Source organism: Dipodomys ordii, unplaced genomic scaffold (assembly GCF_000151885.1).
Source record: "Dipodomys ordii isolate 6190 unplaced genomic scaffold, Dord_2.0 Scaffold61, whole genome shotgun sequence".
NCBI lineage: Eukaryota > Metazoa > Chordata > Mammalia > Rodentia > Heteromyidae > Dipodomys > Dipodomys ordii.
In genome coordinates this window covers 4,218,261-4,240,985 of record NW_012267277.1, presented here as the reverse complement: position 1 = coordinate 4,240,985, position 22,725 = coordinate 4,218,261, and the positions used below count along the sequence as shown (strand labels likewise).

At 36.0% G+C, this 22,725-nt stretch overlaps 1 protein-coding gene across 1 annotated transcript in view; it reads left to right on the top strand.

Annotated features, from left to right (window-relative positions):
* Positions 1–7,055: 7,055 nt before the first annotated feature.
* Hook1 (hook microtubule-tethering protein 1) overlaps positions 7,056–22,725 on the top strand; it is a 40,396-nt gene continuing 24,726 nt past the window's right edge. The window contains exons 1-8 of the mRNA XM_013022318.1: positions 7,056–7,078; positions 7,596–7,681; positions 14,070–14,142; positions 14,808–14,858; positions 15,672–15,804; positions 18,431–18,498; positions 18,918–18,980; positions 19,768–19,851. Of these exons, the coding sequence (XP_012877772.1) occupies positions 7,659–7,681; positions 14,070–14,142; positions 14,808–14,858; positions 15,672–15,804; positions 18,431–18,498; positions 18,918–18,980; positions 19,768–19,851 (495 nt within the window). The 5' untranslated portion in view covers positions 7,056–7,078; positions 7,596–7,658. The remainder of the gene's footprint in view (positions 7,079–7,595; positions 7,682–14,069; positions 14,143–14,807; positions 14,859–15,671; positions 15,805–18,430; positions 18,499–18,917; positions 18,981–19,767; positions 19,852–22,725) is intronic.

Below are 22,725 nucleotides of genomic sequence, written 5' to 3'. Positions count from 1 at the left end.
CGCCCGCCGCCCTGGGCCGCGAGCACGCCCCCTCCTGGGGGTGCGGGGCGGAGGGTGCGCGCGCGCGTGGAGGTGTGGGCGAAGGAAACGGGAGGGGGGACGGGGAGGGGGGACGGGGATGGCCCGGGGGGGAGGGTGAGGATCGGGTGCAGGACAGATGGAACCTGGGTCTGGTTCCCAGCAGCTGTAGAAGGACCCAGATGTCCAACCCTCTGCTTGCCTCTGACCCTCATTTTCTCCCCCTACCGAGTCCTCCCTCCCCAGCCCCCCCAGCTCCCCCAACCCCCCAGCCCCCCAGTCCCCAGCCCCCCAGATTCCCAGCCCTCCAGCCCCCCAGCTCCCCCAGCCCCCAGCCCCCCAGCTCCCCCAGCCCCCTAACCCCCCAGCCTTGAATTTTCCAGACTGCTATCTCTCATCATCCATCTGTGAAATACCCTTTCCATAGGGGAGACCTTTGTGTTACTTGAAAGTAAAGACCCCCCCCCCCTCCACTCCGCTTCAACTACTTTGTTCCAGTGGGACCTCAGGTCATAAGGAGGTGACTGACTCTAGGACATGTGATTTAGTAGAAGCCGCCTCGAGTAAGATCTTTGCACGTATCCTCCTGCGTGGAAAACTGTCTAGGGATGAGAACTCGCTTTCCTTATTTCTGCTGCCCACTCCCCCCCCCCCCACCTCCCGTTGAATAGCATATTTCTGTGAAGGACTTGGGAGTCTTAGTTTACACATAGTTAAGGGGGTGTGTTATGGGTACTGGATTTGAACAGTCAGGGCTGTCTCTCAGGATTTTTCAGGTTTGGTGGTGGTGATGTTTGTTTTTTCCAGTGAGCTAAATGTTATCAGAGATCTGGCGTCCAGGTGTGGTTCCTAACCAGCACTGAGCAAGGATGGTGCTTGATGGCCCAAGTGGTTCATGGTGCTCACCCCTAAACCAGTTGTGTGTAGGAGAGTGTGCGCAGAATGGAATGTATACAGACTGGATTCGGAGGATTTAATCATTGATGAGGATTCTCTAGCAATCTCATGATGCTGATCATTCCAAAGAATGAGAAATCTGGAAGTATGTAAAGTCTATTGGAAAAGACTGCAACTTAAATCAACTTTTACCCTTTGAAAGTCAATAATGAAGTGGAAAGTAATATCTTGGGCTTCTGAGTTAAAAGCAATTAGCTGTTAATTTATATTTTCATTTAAAATAAGTACTAGGATTTAGAAGCTGTATTTAACTCTGTCAGGAAACAAAGGCAACATTACTTTTAATGATCTGTTTTGTTAAACAAGTGGATAATTAGAGGGTGTACCCTAGTCTCCTCCACTGTGCTCTGTACATCATCTGATTGAAATGGCAAACTTGGTCTTTATGATGTCATTGACTTAATTGTGAGGTGGTGGAGTACAGAATTTCCTTGAAATGTATTGTGTTATTTAAAACAATCTCATGTGATAGTGTCTGTTCTTTTAACAAGTTTTTACTGACTTTGCCAATTGCATATATCAATTTTATATATGCAATGTCCAGTTGCATGAATCAGTTTTAATCAGAGTGACAGAGGTTTTACAACCATAAAGGAAAGCAAAATTCTATGAAGTCTGGAAAAAATTCCAAATAAGGAGCATAGATATCAGAAAAATAAGTTCTTTTGTTTCTGCAATCTTCTCCCAGGCTGCTGTACTCTATGGAGGAAATGGAATGACAGAGCAGACCATTGCCTCTACTTACTCACTATTGCCAAACATACCTTTTCCCATACTACCACCCAGCTTGATGAATAAGCTCTTGTAATTCCTCCTAGCCAGCTGAGACCAAAATTCTACTAGAGTCTGTCACTTGTTCTCTTGAGTAAATGACCATTTCCTTGTCTTTGGCTCAGGCTTTTAAGCTTCCATAACTTCCAACTCTTATAGAATTTTGTTCTAACATATTCCTCCTTTCTGCATTTACAACTTCTTTCTCTCAATTGGCTTCTTTCTTCACTTACTATATATAAACTTGTTAACATACTTCATTTTGTAAAAGAACGAAGAGCTACCCCTCCATCCACTCCTTAAAACCACTTGGATTTTTCCCTTTCTCTCCCAGTAAAGTTTCTTTAAGCACTTACCCTTTATCTTCTTTATATTTTTACTTACCTTCTCAGCTAATTGCATTTGAGGTTTTTTCTTTTCTCTTAAGACTTTCATTAGCAGTTAGCCAAGTCCAGTAAGCAATCCAAACATTACTTGGTATATCCTTCTTGAAATGGTCTTCTGTCATTGTTTCTGTACATCTTTTGGCTTTGCTTTCCTTTCTAGGATTATTTTCAGGAAATTTAACTTTCCATCTTTATCTTCCTCCTTCCCTTCCTATCTTCCCCTTTCTTTCCCCCTCCTCATCCTCCCTTTCCTTCTCTCCCCCATTCCTAAGCCTCTGCATTTTTGTTCTCCCATGCTTCTCCACTTTCTTTTTTGGGGGGTTCGGTTGTGGGACCTGAACTCTGGTCCTGGGCGCTGTCCCTCAGCTCTTCAGCTCAAGGCTAGTGCTCTACCACTTGAGCCACAGCACCACTTCCGGCTTTTTTCTTTTTGCTTATGTGGTGCTGAGGAATTGAACCCAGGGCCTCATGCATGCCAGGCAAGCGCTCTACCACTGAGCCACCTTCCCAGCCCCTCCACTTTCTTTTAACTCAACATATGCCCAATGCTGTTATTGCTACCATGTTTTTTTTTTATTGTATACATCTGGGAATTTTACCATCTTTCCATCAAATACTTATCTAGTTTTTCCCGTGGCTGGTAGTTTTTCACCATTCAGCTCTCAACTCTGATTGTTGCCTTTTAGAACAGAGACTCTGTGATAACCGTTCCTAAAATAATGACTTACCTGTTACCCACTTCTGTTGAAATTTAACATGTTATATATCTATAACAGCCATATCCATAACACAACGCAGTTCCGTAACGTACTGCATAGCATCAGGTTCCTTGCCTGACCTGTTGTTGCTCTATCCCTAAGAAGAATGCTGACAAGGATTTCCATAGCCATGAATCAAAGGGGTGATAGTAAAATATAATTTCCTTTGCTCTGACCTTAATGACCAGTATTTCACCATTAAGCATGATATAGGTATATGTTTTTATAGATAGGAGGTGAATTTTTAACCTGATCATAGAGAAATGATGAATTTCACAAAGTAGGATGGGTAAACTGGGTTTTCCCAGCACGGAGAAAAGCCACTAGCAGTACTACTAGTCTCCTTTGGCTGTAGCTTGAAGGGAAGTAGTGGACTCACAGTATATACTATGTAATATTACTTGTTGAGTATGTAGTGGATTACATAATTTTTTAAAGTTATGTTGGGTCCACATCACAAGAATGAGAAGATAGTTGGAAGTAATTCTGTAATTTTAGCACCAGGAGAAGAAAGGAGCCAACGTGAGCTCAGAGAAATCATCAAGTTAGTTAGGTAAATCTTGATGATTTTTTTAAGTGATACATTTTATAATTTAGAAGTCCTCAAAAAACAATTCTTAGATATGTACTGCAGCTTAATACAAAGTTCAAGATTAAAGAGATGTGGCCATATTTAAAGCAATGTTTGCATGAAGATACATTTAATTTTACTTTGTTGTGTGGTTGGTTATCCTTTTTTTTATCTTTGAGACACAATATCTGTAAAGTTAAGGTACTTGATCAGATGTTTATAATGGTTCTTACACACTGCCTTTGATAGACAGGTCCAGAAAAGGATAAATTGTGTGTGTGTGTGTGTGTGTGTATGAGAGAAAGAGAGATTTAGGAAAATTACAAGTGACTGAATTATTTATAAAGATCTTAAACCTCAAAACAATTCTTTCTGAAGGGAAGAGTTAAAGGAGAATGTAAAGACAGAGTTAGTCCAAGATTTGAGTTTTTTTTTTTTTTTTGGTCTGTCATGGGGCTAGCTCAAGGCCAGCCTTCTATGCTTGAACCACAGCGCAACTTCTGGTTTTCTAGTGGTTTATTAGAGAAAAGAGTCTCACGGACTTTCCTGCCTGGGCTAGCTCTGAACTGCATTCCTCAGATCTCAGCCTCCTGAGTAGCTAGGATTACAGGCGTGAGCCACCAGTGCCTGGCTAAGATTTGAGTTTTTATAGGCTATTGCTTATGAAAACTACTTTCTTAATTTCTATGACATTTGCATTGAGGCAGTTCAGAATTTCTACATAATAGAAGAGAGGAGGTTGTTTCTTGCCTAGGTGGTGTGGTAATGGACACCCATGGAAGCTCTTTCTGTCCATAGAAAGTAATTTGCTTTTTCATAAAGAGTAGTATGAGCCGGGCGCTGGTGTCTCACGTCTGTAATCCTAGCTACTCAGGAGGCTGAGATCTGAAGATTGCGGTTCAAAGCCAGCCCAGGCAGGAGAGACCGTGAGACTCCTATCTCCAATAAACCACCAGAAAACCGGAAGTGGCGCTGTAGCTCAAGTGGTAGAGTGCTCGCCTTGAGCTGAAGAGCTGAAGGACAGCGCCCAGGCCCAGAGTTCAAGCCCCACGACCGACAAAAAAAAAAAAAAAGAGTAGTATGAAATTTTTTTTATCCCTGTGCCTTAGTCTCACTTCCTTCACTGAGCTCTTTAATGTATTCACTGTTCTTGGTTATAAAGCCTTAGAGTTCAGTCAAATGAAATTACATTTTGTTATCTGACTTACTTTGCAGCTACTTTAGGAGTTTTCAAAAGACACTTTGGTGCCCATATGTCAGTAAAGGGTACAGAAATTGATCTTCATCTGAGCATAGTAGGCAAAGGGGTAACTCTGTGGTGTATACTCACATATATCTTGGTGCTAGCTTTGCTTTATAGTCTGTGCCTCTGAAAGTGCTCTTTTAAAATCGCTTATCAGATATTTTGTAAAAAGTTAATGATAATAACTTCTAAGTTACACATTAAGTTAATGTTTACTGTCCTTTTAAACATTCCCTAAGCCCTGGAGCTATTCATTCTCTCTCTGTCTCTATGTCTCTGCCTCTGTCTCTACCTCTGTCTCTCTCTCTCTCTCCCCCCCCCTCTTGCTCACTCACTCTCTGTGTTGCTTATTTTGTATATTATATATTGCATAATTTCATCCTCCCCTCTTATTCACTTTTATGCTCATTATTTCTACAGCATTCTTTTCTTTCTTTACTCACCTTTAGGAGCTTTTGATTAGTCTTGACTGTAGTGTAAAGCAACTCTGATTTCTTGTTTTGGTTTCTAAAATGTACCAAAGATATATCATTCTTCTTCTTCTTCTTTTTTTTTTTTTTGGATCCAGTCGTGGGGCCTGAAGTCTGGCCTGAGTGCTGTCCCTCAGCTCTTCAGCTCAAGGCTAGTACTCTACCACTTGAGCCACAGCGCCACTTCCGGCTTTTTTCTTTTTGTTTATGTGGTGCTGAGGAATGGAGCCCAGGGCCTCAGGCATGCAAGGCAAGCGCTCTACCACTGAGCAACTTCCCAGCCCCTATCATTCTTCTTTTTAACACTGGTGATTCTTCATTAACTAGAGCAATGGTTCTCAAAAATTAACATGTATAAGAACTGCTTGGGGACTATGAATTACTATGTCAAGAGATACTTGCACATTTTTTCTCTAGACCACCACACTTCAAAAAACCCTAACTCATAACTAGTCTGCTAATAGCTATTGAGATAATTCTGTATGCCAGACACTGATCCAAGGATATTTGCAGTTTCATTTAATTCTTTGGAGGTGACGTCTGTTTACTCTTCTGTAGATGTTACCACTAAGGATAAAATAAGTCAAGATTCTGTAATGGTTCTTGCCATCCTGACCCCTGTCGGTCTTTTTTTCTCCCTTTGTTTATTATTTGTATATTATTATTCTACAGCTTCTTTGTATTGCAAATCCAGTGATACTAAAATTGCTATTTTGTCTCATGTATTTGCACTTTTATTGTACTTCTGTCTCCTGAAGCTTCCCCATCCTTTTTTAACTTATAGAATATAGTATTCATTCCAGTAGATTGTCCATATGGGAATCTTCTCTATGATGCCTTTCTAAAATAAAAAATATTAATTGGATTAATTGGTTCTACTATTTCTTTTTCAAAACACTTTGTGTATACAGTGATTGTGTTACTTACCACATTTTCAAGAAGTATACTTGTATACTTTTCTCCTTAACTCTTGACTGAGGTTATTTTAAGGGTAAAGCCATGGTGATTTTCCTTTGTAACCTCATCCTATACCACTTTGTCCCACCTAGAGTAAGGCGCTCAGTAAATTATGTACATGGAAAACAGTAGTATGATGATAATATCTTCTAGTCGTAGAGTGATAGAGATAGGTTTGTAACATATACAGAACTGCTACAGTGAATTATGGTGGGAGAAAATTCTATTGGTTTATGGCAGTTAAGTGGTGAACTCAGAAATCACGAGTAAAGGGGATGAATATGTGTGGAAAGACTCATAATTTAAGATGCTATGGGTTGCATTTAGATTTCTGAAAAGTATCATCCGTTTTTCTTTCCATTTTTTTGTAATTTGCTTTCTAAGTTTTTCTGTCTTGAATTTGCTCTTTTGAGAAAGATTGCATTATTCCATCTCTCTATGTGAAAAATTCCATCTCTCTGTGTGTATCTGTTTCTCTGTGTCTGTTCTCTATCTCTCTGTGTCTCTCTTTCTGTCTCTCTCTGTCTCTGTCTCCCCCTATATATCTCTATCTATCTGTCTATCTGTCTGTCTATCTATCTATCTATCTATCTGTCTATCTATCCACACACACACACACACACACACACACACACACACACACACACACACACACATGTATCTGTGTCTGTTTCTCTGATTCTGTCTCCTGTCTTATGTCTTCAGGCCAGTCCTGGAGCTTGAACTCAAAGCTTGGGTGCTGAGTATTTTTGGCTCAAGGCTAGCACTGCACCATTCAAGCTACAGCTTCACTTGTGGCTTTTTGGTGGTTTATTGGAGATGAGTCTCACAAACTTTCCTTCTGGAGCTGGCTTCAAACTTAGATCCTCAGATCTCAGCCTCCCAAGTAGCTAGGATTGTAGGCATTAGCTACTGGCTCTTGACTCCACTTCTCGTTTTAATGTTTGGTAGGTGTTTTACAAATAGAGATTTGAAATGTTCAGTATATCTAGCCAAACTAAAGAGATGGATGGACCCTGACTCTTCACACTTTAAGTTAATGTTGGACAGTCAGCAGAAGTCCTACTTTCTTTCAGAGATAATGAATAGACTGTGAATGGTATTAGACTATAAGTTTCTAACCTTTATTTTCCTACCAAGGGATATGAATAAAATTTTAGCATGAAAATACTGTAATCTCAATGTTCTTTTTCTGATGTGCTCTTAAAAATGGACAAAAGAGGAAAATTACATACATGGCTTTGTACTTTTCAGCATTGCTTCATGTGGCCATTCATATGAGTTACTGTGTTAGGCATGACTTTATGAAATATTAAGTATTTCTCTAAAAATACTGCACAGCCACATGAACATACTGTTTGCATTTAAACAAAAGACAGGTTTTAGCTGTTTTTCTATGTATTTTGTAGTGCTGCCCTGAAGGGATAATGAAGGAATAAGGTCATTTGCTTTATGTCATTTTAGCTGCAGACATTCAAGACTGCCTCACCTTGTCAAAATGTCAAACAGCTGACTAATGGAGTTACCATGGCACAAGTTCTTCATCAAATGTGAGTAGCGATCAAACCCTTCTGAAAATAATGGTAAATTCAATACCATAGGAGAAAACTTAAGACTTGTGTTCTTTTAGGCTATTGAAATTTTATCCCATTCAGTCACCAAACATATGGTTCTATGGCATTCTTGCAAGTAGGGAATAAAACCCTTTACCACTACACTGTTCTTTGTTTGTTCATAGAGATTCACCTTAACTAAATAAATTATCAGTGCTTTTATTTATTCAAGAGATCTTACTTAACTCTTGCTGGCATGTTCACAAGTCAGAGTAACTATAAATAATAAGGCTTAAGGGAATGATATCATTGCTTGTAAAGTTTCTGGTGGTTGTACTGTGGTCATTGTAAGGTATCCATGCCCTGACATTGTTATCTTAGAGATTATTCAAACATAAAATGCTAACTTTAAACTGGGTGCTTTTGGCTCACATCTGTAATTGTAGCTACTCAAGAGGCTGAATTATGAGGGTCACAGTTTGAAGCTAGCCTCAGCAGAAATGTTGGTAAGACTCTTTATCTCCAATAACCTACTCAGAAAAAGCCAGAAGTAGTGCTATGGTGTAAATAAATGGTAGAGACTCAGCCTTGAGCACAAAGAGGCTCAGGGACACTGTCCAGGCCCTAAGTTCAAGCCCCAGAAGTGACAAACAAACAAAAAAACCCCAAAAGTCAGATTTGGAAAAACTGCCAAATTAACAAAAGCCTATTTCTCAAATAGTAATTTCTGAGTCCACCAATAATGAAATGATGAATGAATGAGACAGGGCAGCAACCTTAATTAATGAAGTGATTCAGTTTGGGCTTCAGCAATTTTATCAAAAGCTCCTAAATCGAGTATTTTTAATATGTGAGAAGCATAATTCATGGATTAGGGATATAGTCTACAATACAATATTTTTTATTAGTACAAACAGTGCCAATTCTGTACCCATCAAGTTCATTAGCCATGATGACTGTATTTGAGCTTACTTTGAGAACAGAATTCTGATTGGCTTCATTGTTCTACAGTCATATTATTTACTTGTTACTACTCTTATGTAAAAGATATCTATAATTGACATTCAAAACCCTGTATGTCAGCAAAAACCCTGCCCCATACCTAGAAAAGTAGCTAAAAATGATATTGAAATTCTGGTTATTTGGCATTTTCAAACTGATCTAATTTAAGTATATGGATCTGAGAGTTAACTCACAATTAACACTTCTTTAGAAGACATAGAGAATGTTAACCTTTGCTGAAGGGAGGAAAAGCAATAGTTCTAAAACATGTCTTATTTCCTTGCTTTCTTTAAGAAAGTATTTCTTAGTTTTGTTAAATCTTGATTTATTTAAAAATTACATTATTGGGCTGGGTGTTGGTTTCTCATGCCTGTAATCCTAGCTACTCAAGAGTCTAAGATTGAAGCCAGCCAGTGTAGAAAACCCAGGGAGACTCTTTTCTCCAATTAACCCCTGAAAATGTTGGCAGTGGAGCTGTGGCTCAAGTGGTAGAGTGCTAGCCTTGAACTCAAGTTCAGTTATAGCACTCCTACCCTGAGTTCAAACCCCAGAACCAGCACAAAAAAAAAACAAACCAACAAACAAAAAAATGAACTTACATACTTGGTCAGAGCCCCAAGCATTGTCAATCTGGTCCTTTCTTGATGATTTGGGAAAATTATCATTGCTTTTTGTTGTTAGATAGGGAGACTCCTCTTATTTTGCAATATGGTTGTTATGAAGTAACTCTGGTATATGTTCTCTTGTCTCAACAGTAACACCAAAGATGTCACTTCTGTAGGTACTGATTGTGGCTTTATCCTATAAGACAATAGAAGAGACCAAATTTTACCCTGATGTAACATGTATGGCTGTTTGACCTCTGTACTTTCTACCATTGTGCTTGATATTGAGAATATTTCATAAATCTAAATGGTATTTTCACTAATAACTCAATTTCTATACAACCTTTTGGAATCTATTGAAAATCCTCTTTCTATTCTTCTTTTCTTTCTTCTTAGTATCCTAGGAAGTTTTCCATAGGGAAAAAATCCACCAATCTGAAAGCTTTTTTCATTAAGCCAAGTGAACAGTAACCTAAAATTCTACCTACCTCAGTCAATGTCTCTTTCTGAATCCCCACCCTCTCCTCCTCTCTGTTTCATTTGTCTGTTTTCATATGTTCTTATATACTTCAGCATCCCTTATTGTCCAAGGGCCACTTTGAATTTTTTTTTAATCCCTTTCTAATTTTGGAGCTTTTCAGAAGTCTGTATTCTGGCTACTGAGACTTAAATAGTACATTTTCCATAGTTGGATCAGAGTTTCATAATCCTGTTTAAAAGGCCAACTTTAACATACTTTTTGAATATTTCAAAGCACTTTATATGTTACTATGATAAATTTTATTGGTGACTCACATCAAATTATATAAAAGTTGTTACTAATAATGAAAAGGAAACTACTTTTTAAGGAAGTAGCAAAATTTAGACATCATTATTTATCTCAGACAGGTCTGCTTCTGAATGACAAAACTTTGAAAAAGTGTTTTCCATGTTTTAGGACTTTAGACTTGGGGAGTTATAGAGTTATTAAGAGGCTTCTTTGTTTTAAAATTATCTTTGAATGTGGAATATGTACCTCTCTTTTTAAAATGTGTGTGAAAGAGCTTGTTACGTAAAAAGCTCATGGGAAAGAACTATTCCTAATACATTAGTTTCCTAGGGCTGCTGTAACAAAGTACCACAGAATAGCTGGCTTCAAACAATAAAAATGAGTTGTCTCATGGTGCTGGAGACTAGAAGACTACAGTGAGGTATTGGGTGGTCCATACTTATTCCAAAGCTTCAAGGACAAAATTCTTTTGTACCTAATCAAGCTTCTGACCTAGGTGTTTCTTGGTGTAAGGAAGCATAACTCAAACCTCCTCTTCTGTCCTCCCAGGTCACCTTACTTCTGTCTGTAGCTATTTATGTCTCTTGACTTACAAAGGCCCCAGTCTATTGGAATAGAACCCATTCTAATTTAGTATGACTTTATCCCACCTTGACTGCATATGGGAAGACCCTATTTCCACATAAAGTCAGAGTTACGGGTATCAGATTAGAACTGAAACGTACTTTGAGGATTTGTGTGGTTATGATGGTTTTTGAAAGAGTGAGAAGAGTGAGAGAATGCAGAAAACTCAGAAGACCTTAAGCATAATGCGTTTAGTTGTTCATTAATTCATAGATATTGAGCCTTGATAACTAGCACTTCCATATATACTAATATATCACTATATACCACATTAGGTCAATTATTTAATCTTTACTACTCAATGCAATAGATATTTCAAGTTGCATATGAGGATAGGAAGTGGTAAAGAGGTGGGAATTGCTTTTGTTTTGGAAAGTCAAAAGATGAATAAATTGCAAAGTGCTAGGGCTTACAGCAGCTTGGTGGGATTCAAAGCCAGTGTTCCCAGTAAGCTGTAATAATTGAATCTAATGTTTTGAACCCTTTTGAAAGTTCATATGTTCATGTCCAATTACAGATCACAATTTGTTGTGTTAAGCACAAAAGGTATTTTAGCTATTCTAGAATAATCTCTGACACAACTGCTATTGTAACCAGAAGGCATAGCCTAATTTTAGTTTGTAAAATTATTGAAGATAAATATCATGGATGTAGTAAAGCTTAATTATGATTTTTATTTAGTTTTATTAGAAAATAATTGGACTACATTTTGATTAGTTGTTTCTCCTGCTGACTGGTGTTCCTCATTGAATTTCTCAGAAATATAAGAAAATACTTTTGGGAGTAAAACATAGTTAAGGCATGTAGATGTGGCAATTTAAAAAGTCTGGCTGCTATAATAACTGGGAAGGGGTAAGTTTGTTCATAAGAAAGAACTTGGAAAATATTTCACAGAACTAATATTGATTTGGGATGAAAAGGAAGACAAGGAAGAATGTAAAGCCAAAGAAAGAATTACATTGGAAAAACTAGATAACAGGTATAGATTATTCTCTGGATCCAGTTTCCAAAGGTAGCATAGAATTTCATTTCATTTAGATTTTTTTTTTAAAGAATCAGCTCAGAATCTGGTAATAGTAGTCCAGGGCTCTATGGACCAACAACATGATGTTTATGCTTAAATGTATTTGTTCAGACACATGATTGCACAGAGATTTTTTTTTCCTTTTTTGTGGTGGTCATGGGGCTTGAACTCTGGGTCTGGGAGCTGTCCCTGAGCTCTTCAACTCAAGGCTAGAGGTTGAGCCACACACAGTGCTACTTCTGGTTTTCTGGTGGTTAATTGGAAATAAGCTTCTCACAGACTTTCCTCCCCGGGCTGGCTTCTAACCACAATTCTCAGATCTCACCCTCCTGAGTAGCTACAATTATAGGTATGAGCCTCCTGTACCTGGCTACACATAGATTTCTTAAGGGAGTGATTGGCTTATGTAGCTGTGGTGGCTTTTGTAAGTGTAAAATCTTCCAAATAGGACAGCCAAGTGGAAATTCAGAGAAGATCAGCATTTTGTTATTTTGTAAATAACAATTAAACTAGTAGTCTGAGTAATCTTATTTACCTTCCTCATCCAACCAGTTGAAGGCCTAAAGAGAAAGACTGATCCCTGCAAGAAGGATCAAATCCTGTCAGCAGACTGCCTTCCCATTGCTTTTTACAAAATACCTTCTTAGCAGTATATTTAGACATAGTTGACCAAATCAAGTACTGTGGCCTAGCTATGTTGACACAAGAAATTTACCAACATGGCCTGGGGCTTTATATTGTTTGCTGTAATAGGAAAATAAATTTGCTTTGACAAATGTGACTCATTAGTTAATTCAGTTATTTTAGATATATCTGTACCTAGTTAGTAGTATATCACTTACATATTAAGCTAAGTTGTTTCGGTAATTTTAGCATCTGAGAAAAGTGAAACACAGTTGCAAATTACAGATAAATGAAAATTTTTGTATACTGTAGGCATAGTGATATCTTCTATATTAGAATGATTTTAGATAAGCTGAGCGTTGTGTTGTAGTTTCCATTTGCAGTGTTAGGTTTAAGAAACCACTTTGGAAAAGAATTTTTTTATGCATACTTTAGGTGGCTTATCTATAAGTAAAAGTTTAGATCAGACTGTAGGGATAGCCTTAAAGGTTGGCTAACTTAGAACATTTGTCATACGCTTCTTTTTTTCCCCCCTTAATATATATTTTTTCACGGGCTTCTTTATTTGTGCTCTTCACTTCATTCTTTTGTCTGAGTCAAAATAATAAGTCTTTTTCATATTAATCCCCCTCAAGTCTTTACTTAGAGCAAGCATCCAAATCTATTAATATAGCTTGTTATATATAGTCAAATGTTTTCCTTCAAAACATTAAATACAAAAAACTTTCGAACATCAGTTATTTGTCTTCAGTATTAATAATAGAGCTTTGTTTCTAATTAAAACTCAGAAGTATTTTTGTTATTTTTTATTTATGTTTTTAAATTTTTTTATTTTACCAGTGCTGGGACTTGAACTCAAGGAACTGCCCTGCTTTTGCTCAAGGCTATACCAACCACTTGAGCTACAGTGCCACTTCCAGCTTTTTCTGAGTAGTTTTATTGGAGATAAGAGTCTCATAGACTTTCCTGCCTGGGTTGGCTTCTAACCACAATTCTCAGATCTCAGCCCCTGAATAGCTAGGAATTCAGACATGAGCCACCAGCACCCATCAGAAGTATTGGATTATCTTGGTGGATTTCTCAGTGTAACAAAATTCCACTTAGTTATATCAGATTTTTGAAGGGCTTTGTCATGTACTAATATCACTTGGGCAAATTACTTACCCTCTTACCTTCTTTCTACTTAATAGGAATATTGAAGATAGAAATATATGTTTTGCCAAGTTTCTATAATATGCAAATGAAATAATATAGAAAGACCCACTGAAATCTTCCTTAGTCTTCCCACATAGTTGAGATTACAGAGATGAACCACCACATCCAACATGATTAGATGGGGAGATGAGAGGTTTCATTAACTTTGCCTGGATCCATAATCCTATTAGTGTTCACCTTCCAAGTAGCTGGGATTACAGGCGGATTACCATGCCTGGCTCCAAAATGAGTGATTTTCTTCTCAGTTCTTCATGGTTGATACTTTTAGATCTTCCTGCAAACAGGGTATCTAATAGTAAATATTTATTCAGTATGTATTGTTAAATTGAAGATGTTAATGATATAAAGTACTTGATATGGGAAACTAGCTCATTAGAATCACAAAAGAATTTAGTGAGTTTATTTAAATATTTTCTGATCGTATTTAGGATAGACATTGTGTTATATGTAACTTTCTTGATTCAATTTAGTTTTCATGTAATAAAACCATTTTAATGTTTAGCATTCCTGTTTTTGTTTCAGTGATGTAGCTTGGTTCAATGAATCTTGGTTAAGCCGAATTAAAGAAGATGTTGGAGACAACTGGAGAATAAAGGTATACGTAGTGAATAGGGATAAAACAATAATCCTAAAATTAGCATTTTGCTCAACTAAACCATTTTTACAAAAGTTGCAAGTAGATTCTATTGCATACAGTATGAGTTTTGAAATGTATGTTTTGTGTACAGTGTGAGTTTAGCATGTATATGTATTGTATACAATATGGGTTTTGACATGTGAATGATTAGATACAGAACATTTTCATTAATGAAAACACGCTTGGTCTTTTAGACGAGGATGAGTTAATGAGTGTGTATGATAGATTTCATTTCTAGAATTCTCTTAGTGGTCTACAGTCCTATAATCACAGCAACTGGTTGATATACCTGTGTACATCTTGTATATCTTTATTGTAGTAGTATATATTCTGTATATCTTGTACATCTTGTATATCTTTATTGTTGTAATGTATATTCTGTCAGTTACAGAGAATTGAGTCCTTAAATCTCTAACCATGATATTGTTTTTTATCCACTTATCTTTCAATTTTGTTAATTTTTACTTAATATATTTATAATTTCTAATAATAGGTTTATTGCACATTATTTTTTGTTATTTTTGTTATTTTTATTAGGGAAAGTTTTTATTTCATCTTGGTATAAGTATCTTTCAGTATTAATATGAAATAAAGATTGTTTTAATTCTGTTTCTTCACACTAGGCTAGTAACTTGAAGAAGGTTCTTCAAGGAATTATGAGTTATTACCATGAGGTATGAAAAATACATCTTAACATTAAATATGAAATGCTTTGACTAGTTATATTGACACAACATTTTATTGGAATGTAATTCACAATTGAAGTATATCATTGCCATTTTAAAGCACTCAACTTTTGCTAAAATGCTTAGGCTTAAAACTATAGTATACAAGATTTATAAAAATGGCACTAGATTATTTTCTTAAAAATAATATCAACTTGTTTACTGTTGAGCTTTTCAAGAGAATTTGCTAGTAGGAAATTTTTGTTTCTTTTTATTAAGGTCACACAATTAAAATTAGAATTTCTTGTAAAAAATTTTGCTGTTCTGAAATTTTCTGAAATTTTTCAATTCATTATATGCCTTGAGCCTTTAGTGGCAAGAAACTTTAATAAGCTTAACCAACAGGAAAAAATAAGGGCAGGCAAAAAGTCATTGGATTTATTGTTCATTTGAAGAAGTATAATTACTAATATTGCAACTATTTGTTCATTGATCAAATATAGACCATTCTAAGTATTATTTGGTTTAGTATATACTTATATTCAATGGAAAGGCACAAGTTTCATTGTAGTAAACTAAACTCAGTGCTTCTTAAACAGTCCACCTACTCTCTAATGAGGGATATATCAAAAGTAAAGATAATTGCTGTTAATTGGCTACTCTGAATATTGAGTTACTTTCAAGCAGTGTAGGGAGTTGTCATCTGTTAATTTATCTGAGTTGTTTCATGATGATTATAGTTAATTTTCTTTTTAATAATTAAATGTGATAAATTCTTTATAGCCAACATAAATGACTAACTTCTTCACTTTGATACTGCAGTTTTTGGGGCAGCAGATATCTGAAGAACTTATCCCTGACTTAAACCAGATAACTGAACGTTCAGATTCTGTGGAGCTTGGGAGGTTGCTTCAGCTTATTTTAGGTTGTGCAGTCAACTGTGAAAAGAAGCAAGGTAAGTGAATTTCAGTCAGTCGCCGACTTTGGTTTCCTAGAAACAATTACAAGGTAATATTAAAGTTCACTATTATAGTTTGGGAGAAAGTACCTTGAAATGTAAACCAGAAAGGCATTTTAACCTTACTCTGCCATTAGAAAGGTATTTATCTGTTTTACCTACATTCTGAAAATTAGTGGCTAAATTAAATGCACTTAGTCTAATTACTATATCCAGTGCTTAGGACTTAGTGGACAGTTAATAAATTGTATTTATTTGTCACATGGATGATCAGTTTTGTAATGTAGGTCCTTGATTCTGATTTTTGTAAATCAAATCAGCTGCTAATCCCAGGTCATTCAGATGATATTCTGTTATTTTTAGACAAATAACTGTCTATAATGTCCTCCTTATATAAGTGTTCTAGTGATGTGAGTGGAATTGGTGCATCTCATCACTCTTTTTAAATACAGCAATACTTACCTTGCTGATTGCAAAGCCATCATTCTTTGTTTCATATAATAAATTATGAACTGAGGTAATCTAGTTCATATTCCCATGGGCTTCTTATCATCTTGGGTGAAGACAAAACTTCGTATGCTTTCTTTATAGAGAATTAAGTTTTTTAAATTTGTAAATTACTGCAAGCCATGGTCTGATAGATTTGGCATTCTATAATTAATGAAAAAATACAAGAAAGCCTCAATTCAGTAAGAACAAACTTAGAAAATGTAGCATGGAATCACTTACAGTTTATCAATTTTCTTTTTTTTTTTTTGCCAATATTGGGGCTTGAACTCAGGTCCTGGGCATTGTCCCTGAGCTTTTTGCTCAAGGCCAGCACTCTACCACTTGAACCATAGCACTACTGCTGGCTTTTTCTGTTTATGTGATACTGAGGAATCGAATCCAGGGCTTCATGCATGCCAGGAAGGCACTCTACCACTAAGCCATATACCCAGTCTGTAAAACATTCTTTGAATGTTTTGTTTCTATTCTAATTACTGGTTATTAATAACTTAGTTTTGCTTCATTTTGCTTAATTAGCAAGTTTTTCTGATATATTAGTCATTTTCAGTAAACTGACATTTGGCGTTGATTCTGTCTTTATTTATTTGTTTATTATTTATTTATTACTATTCCAGGGCTTAAACTCAGGTCTTGGCCACTGTCCTTGAGCTTTTCTTCTTCAGGCTAGCATTCAACCACCTAACCTACAGTTTTGCTTAGAGCTTTTTGTGATTAATTAGAGATAAGCATCTCATGAACTATCTTGCCTGGCTGGCTTTAAACTGTGCTCCTTAGATCTCAGCCTCCAGAATAGCTAGGAGGTGTGAGTCACCAGCGCCTGACTCTTTATTTTGTTTTTATTTAATTTCTTTTATCTCATTCTATGTTTTCTTATAAAATTTGTCTGCTACGCCTGTGAAGTAAGCCACCATTGACATTTTAAGCTATCCTTTTCTGTGAAAGTGATTATTGTGTTACATCTAACAAGCCACTTTTGTCCTCATATATTAAAAAAGTAATTCTGTTCCTGGATGTATAGATAAAAAAATACACAGTGATATAATGAATTTCATTTTTACTATTTAAGGAATCAGGATTATAAGAATTGTATTATTGGATGTACTTTTGTAAATATGTGTGTGGGTTTGTAATTTTAGATATGAACCCAGTTATATAGTGCTTGCTTAGGTAGCATGCGTGAGGCCTGGCTTCCATCCTTAGCTCCACAAAATAACCTAAGGAAAGAAAAGAATGACACTCGGGGTGATTTAGTTAAAATATTAATAAAGCATATCTAGGATGTAAAGCAGCTGTTGTACTTTTGTATTTTCAGTGAAAATTGCTTTTACAAATGGAATTAATGTTCTAGCTTATTAACAATACCCTACCTGAAGAGGAAGATGCTTTTTATGACAGCTTTTGCAGGCGTGAAGTGTTTCATTATCCAGAAAATCCACGTAGAGGAAATTATTCCATCAGCCTGAGGTCTCTCGTTGATTCTGTCTCTTCAGATCAGCACTTACTGGTCAGACGCATACCAGAACCATCCTTTCGTCTGACATCACAAATGGTTTAAGTGACTTTAGGAGTTTTCCAGAAGAATCATTAAGGCAGTAAAGTATTAGAAAATAATAACTCCTTTTGAAGGCAAATTACTTCAGCTAGAGAACAGAGCAACTGAAGTGAATTTAAATATGAAAATATAAGAAATGCCCTTTTTCTTAGAGTTTTTTTAATTTCCTGTTGGGATGACTTACCTTAACATACTGCCTTCGTTTGTGTGGGAGGCAAAAGTATCTCTGTGGTAGGACTTTGGATACTGAGCTGGTATTCACAGGAAGCTGTGTAAAGTGAAACTTTCTGTGCCTGAAGTTAGATAATTATTGTTAGATTATCTTAATATGATAATTTCTTCCTTACTATCTTCTTTATAATAATTAGATGATTCTTTTTTAGGGAAAACATCTAAAATGTTAAAATAAGTACCTTCTGTTCTGCTTGTTTGCAGTTGTCATATTAATGGAAAATAATACATTTTCTTAAAAGGCTTCAAATTTTTACATTATTTTGAGTGAATAGTTAAGGCATGTAAAAGAGTAGAGTTTTTTCAGATGTAATTTTCTTTTAATCATAGAACATATTAAAAATATAATGACATTGGAGGAGTCTGTTCAACATGTGGTCATGACTGCTATTCAAGAGGTAAGTTATACCCATATGTTAAAAATCCTGAACCAAATTACAGAAAATTTTTCACATAATTTTAGCTTTTTAAAAAAATTACAGTGTGTCCTTTGCATTGGACCTACTAGTGACTATTCCTTTTTCTCTACCTACCACCCCACCAGAATATCTTAAAATACCCTTTTAAGTACAGTTTTAATACCTGTAATTCTACAAGCTAATTGATAAGTAGTATCACCAATTTCTTTTAAATAACTTCAGCTTATCAATAAAACAGAATAGTTGCTGCTGAGTCCAGTGTGTATGTGTATGTATATGTATATATAATGAAAATTTATATTTTATAATTATAAATAATACCTTTAAAGTAAATATATTTTACTTCCTAATCATAATATTACAAAAATCATACTAATGTTGCTATTTTAATTTCCTAGTTGATGAGTAAAGAAATAGTGAGCTCTACTGTGAGTGACGGTGTTGGAGAATTAGAGCAACAGGTGAGTGAGGAGATGGTTGAACACGTTGACACTCTTGTCAGTTACTTTCATAAGGCTTACACAGGAAAGCACATACAAAAATACCTCTTCTGTGAAACTGTTTCGCTATAAGGTTCCACCTGAACATTATTCTGAATTCCTTTATGAATGTAAGTAATGGTGATCTTTTGATCATGTTCCAAGAATTGACCAACACTGAACATTTTTCTGATTCTTTGGATACATAGTAACCCAGGCTAGATGGTTATATAGTTAAATTATAGGCAATTGAAAGTAATTCTGCTTTTTCATCACAGTTTTCATGATGAGGTAATACGACTTTGCCACAGTTTTTGTATTCTTTTGCCTGATACTGAAGAAGCAGCTTGAAGACTTGTACATGGGGAACATCATTCCCTGTATTTACTGAATCTGGGTTATAGCAGAAAAGAAGAGGAAACACAAATTAATCTTCAGGCATTTTATTTTATTTTTCGACTATTTGTGAATGTTACTAATCATTTCAAGAAGTATTTAAATTTTTGTCTAAGAATGTGTAAATATGCAGAATTCTTTCAAAATTTTTGATGATGTTGAAAAATACCTTAATAATTTAAAAAATATTTCACAGGTGGTAGCATTTGTTTGGCTCTTTAGCCTTAAATATTAATGAGACTAATTGCTGTTCACACATAGATAACACAAGACTCATTTATTTACAGGTAAATTTTAAAACCATTTCTGGTATCACTGTTTATTATGAGAGTTAATTCAGCTTGATTAGCAAGACTTACGATTTGTATTTCAGCTTAAAAGAGCTTTAGAAGAACTTCAGGAAGCACTAGCAGAAAAAGAAGAGCTGAAGCAAAGATGCCAAGAACTGGATATGCAGGTATGGACAAAGAATTCCTCTTTAACTAATGAAGTAGCTACATGTTTGGAGGTTGTGTTTCAGTACATGAAGAAGAGATTAAAAAAATTTCTTACTGGGCACCGGTGGCTCATGCCTATAATATTAGCTACTCAGGAGGCTGAGATCTGAGGATCACAGTTCAAAGCCAGCCCAGGAAAGTCCATGAGTCTCTTATCTCTAATTAACCACCAGAAAACCGGAAGTGGAACTGTGGGTCAAGTGTTAGAGCACTCACCTTGAGCTGAAGAGCTGAGGGACAAGGCCTAGGCCCAGAGTTCAAGCCCCATGACAGATAAAAACAAAAAAATAAAAAAAGAGAGAAAAAGATTTCTTATAAGCCTCAGTATTCAAAGATGAATGTCATAAATATTTTTCTCTTGAGAATTGAAAAATGCCTAACTATTCCTTTCAGAAAAATCATTCTACTAATTAGAGATTAGATGATATCAGCTATTTAGATGAGGGAGGGCTCAATATTATCTTTCGTAAAATAAAATGGGAGAATTAAAGAATTTACCTTACAGTTATTGATGAATACTAAATACAGTAACCTATGCAAGTGCTTAGTAATACTCAAATCCCCCTGAATAAGTGAAAGTATATACTCTTTCTGTCTCATCTACATACATGCATATATGTATAGCCTTTCATGTTTTGCTCATATGTACATGTGTATGAATGTAGCCATATGTAATTCATAGCCACTATGTGGTTAAGTAGGTAGACTACTAAGCCAGCACCATACATTCAGAATCCAATCACACTACTAACTGCTAGTGTGTATTTAGAATAATTACTTCATTTCTTTATAATTCATGTCTTTCTGTATATAAGGGAAGTATCTTACACATGCTAAGTAGGTGGTCTACTGCTGAACCATTTCTCTAGCTATTTTTCCGCACTCACTGTTTTTGAAATAGAGTCTCATTTTCTGCCTGAGTCCATGCCTAGAACACAGTTTTCCTATATTATGGTTCCAACTATAGCTGGGATAATAGCCATGTGCCACCATGTCCTGCTCCTTTTGTTGAGGTACTGTCTCAGTCTTTCTGCCACCCTCCTTATCTAAGACTATTACTAGCTGGGATGACGGGTGCATGCCACAATTTATAGCTATTGCTTGAGAATCTACTAAGCTTTTGCCTGCCTGCTATCTTCCCAGTTTCAGCCTCCTAAGTAGGGTTACTTACGTGAGCCATAGTCAAGCAACCATGTTTTTCTTTTTAATAATGAAGCTATGATAAATTTTATATCCTAGGGCACTTTTAAAGAATATACACACACACATGCACATACATATATATACTCATGTTTGTATGTATTTATGTGTAGGGTCTGACTCAGAAGGGCTATGTATGTATTTGCATATATTGTCATTCTGTGAAAATGCAACTATAAATGTCATGAAGTAAATTTAGAAAAAAAGTGTAGGAAGGTTGTTATCTTAATATGCTGTATGACGCAGTTATTTTGCTTGATAATGTACTAAATAAATGACTCCGAAAATTATAAGAGGAAGGAACAAAGATTGTGATACCGTTATCCTTGCTAGATGAAGTAAATCTTTAAAATGATATGGCTGGGTAATATTTCTAGCACTTCAAGTTTTTCTGTTAAGGAATAGTGAAGTGACTTAGGGCGACTGACTAGTTTGGCATAACAGTAGAATCCATATTTCCTAACTTAGTCTTTAAAAACAAAGCGGTCCTCTGTAATTAAGCAAGCATCTCAAGTATAGGGAAATTTTGTCTGTTCTCTCTTGCATTTGTACCTATGACACATTGTAACACATACACAAAGCACAAATTATTTTGAAATAGGATTATGCTTACCTGTAGAATACATGAGCTGAAGAATGAAGGACTGAGCCATTGAGGTCTATCTCTTAGATTGCAGTATAGTTTTTGAAGAAAATTTTATTCTGTAAAGATCACAATTCTACATTAAAAGAAGTGGTTGAACAATAAATGGGAGACAAAGGGTAAACAAGTGCAGCAGTGGTACTCACTAGACACTGCGTTGAAAATGAACTATACAACTTGTGGGTAGGCATGGGAGGGAAAAACTGGGAGAGAGTGAGGGAAAGGGTAACATTATCCAGAAAGAATGTACTCTTTACCTGACATACGAAACTGTCATTCCTCTGTACATCACCTTTATGATAACAATTAAAAAGTAAATAAAAATAAAGAAGTTTTTGTAAAACAAAATGAAGAGTATGTGATCTTGTAGTTTACAATGAAAACTTCCGAAATTCCAAATTGAGAGGGACAGAAGTAAGTATAGATTAAGCTAAAGAATGCATCACCATCACAACTGGTTGAATTAAATGTGTAGAATGCCCTTCCCCTCACATTCTATTTCTTGTGTCTGGCCTCGGTCCAGGGAGTTTACATGTTTAACAATCCCTGCGTTCTTATGTCAATGACTAATGTGGCAAACAAAAAAGTATGGATGAGCAGAGACATCCTTTCTGACTGGTTCACAAGCATTTTGTACCTGTGACTTTATTCATTGCTGGCATAAATGACTAAAGCTTGTTATTCCTTCACAACTGTTATCATCTAGCTAGAGTTCTCGTGGAATAATGTATGTGCCATGTATATTTTTCCAAATGTGACTTTATAATTCCACCAAGGCCAGGACATCCTGAGATCAATAGTAAATATAAAGACATCTTTTTTAATATGTTAGTAGCATTGATTGAATAGAGGCTGGAATATTTTCTTTTTTTTTTTTTTTTTTTGGGTCCGGTTGTGGAGCCTGAACTCTGGGCCTGGGTACTGTCCCTCAGCTCTTCAGCTCAAGGCTAACGCTCTACCACTTGAGCCACAGCGCCACTTCTGGCTTTTT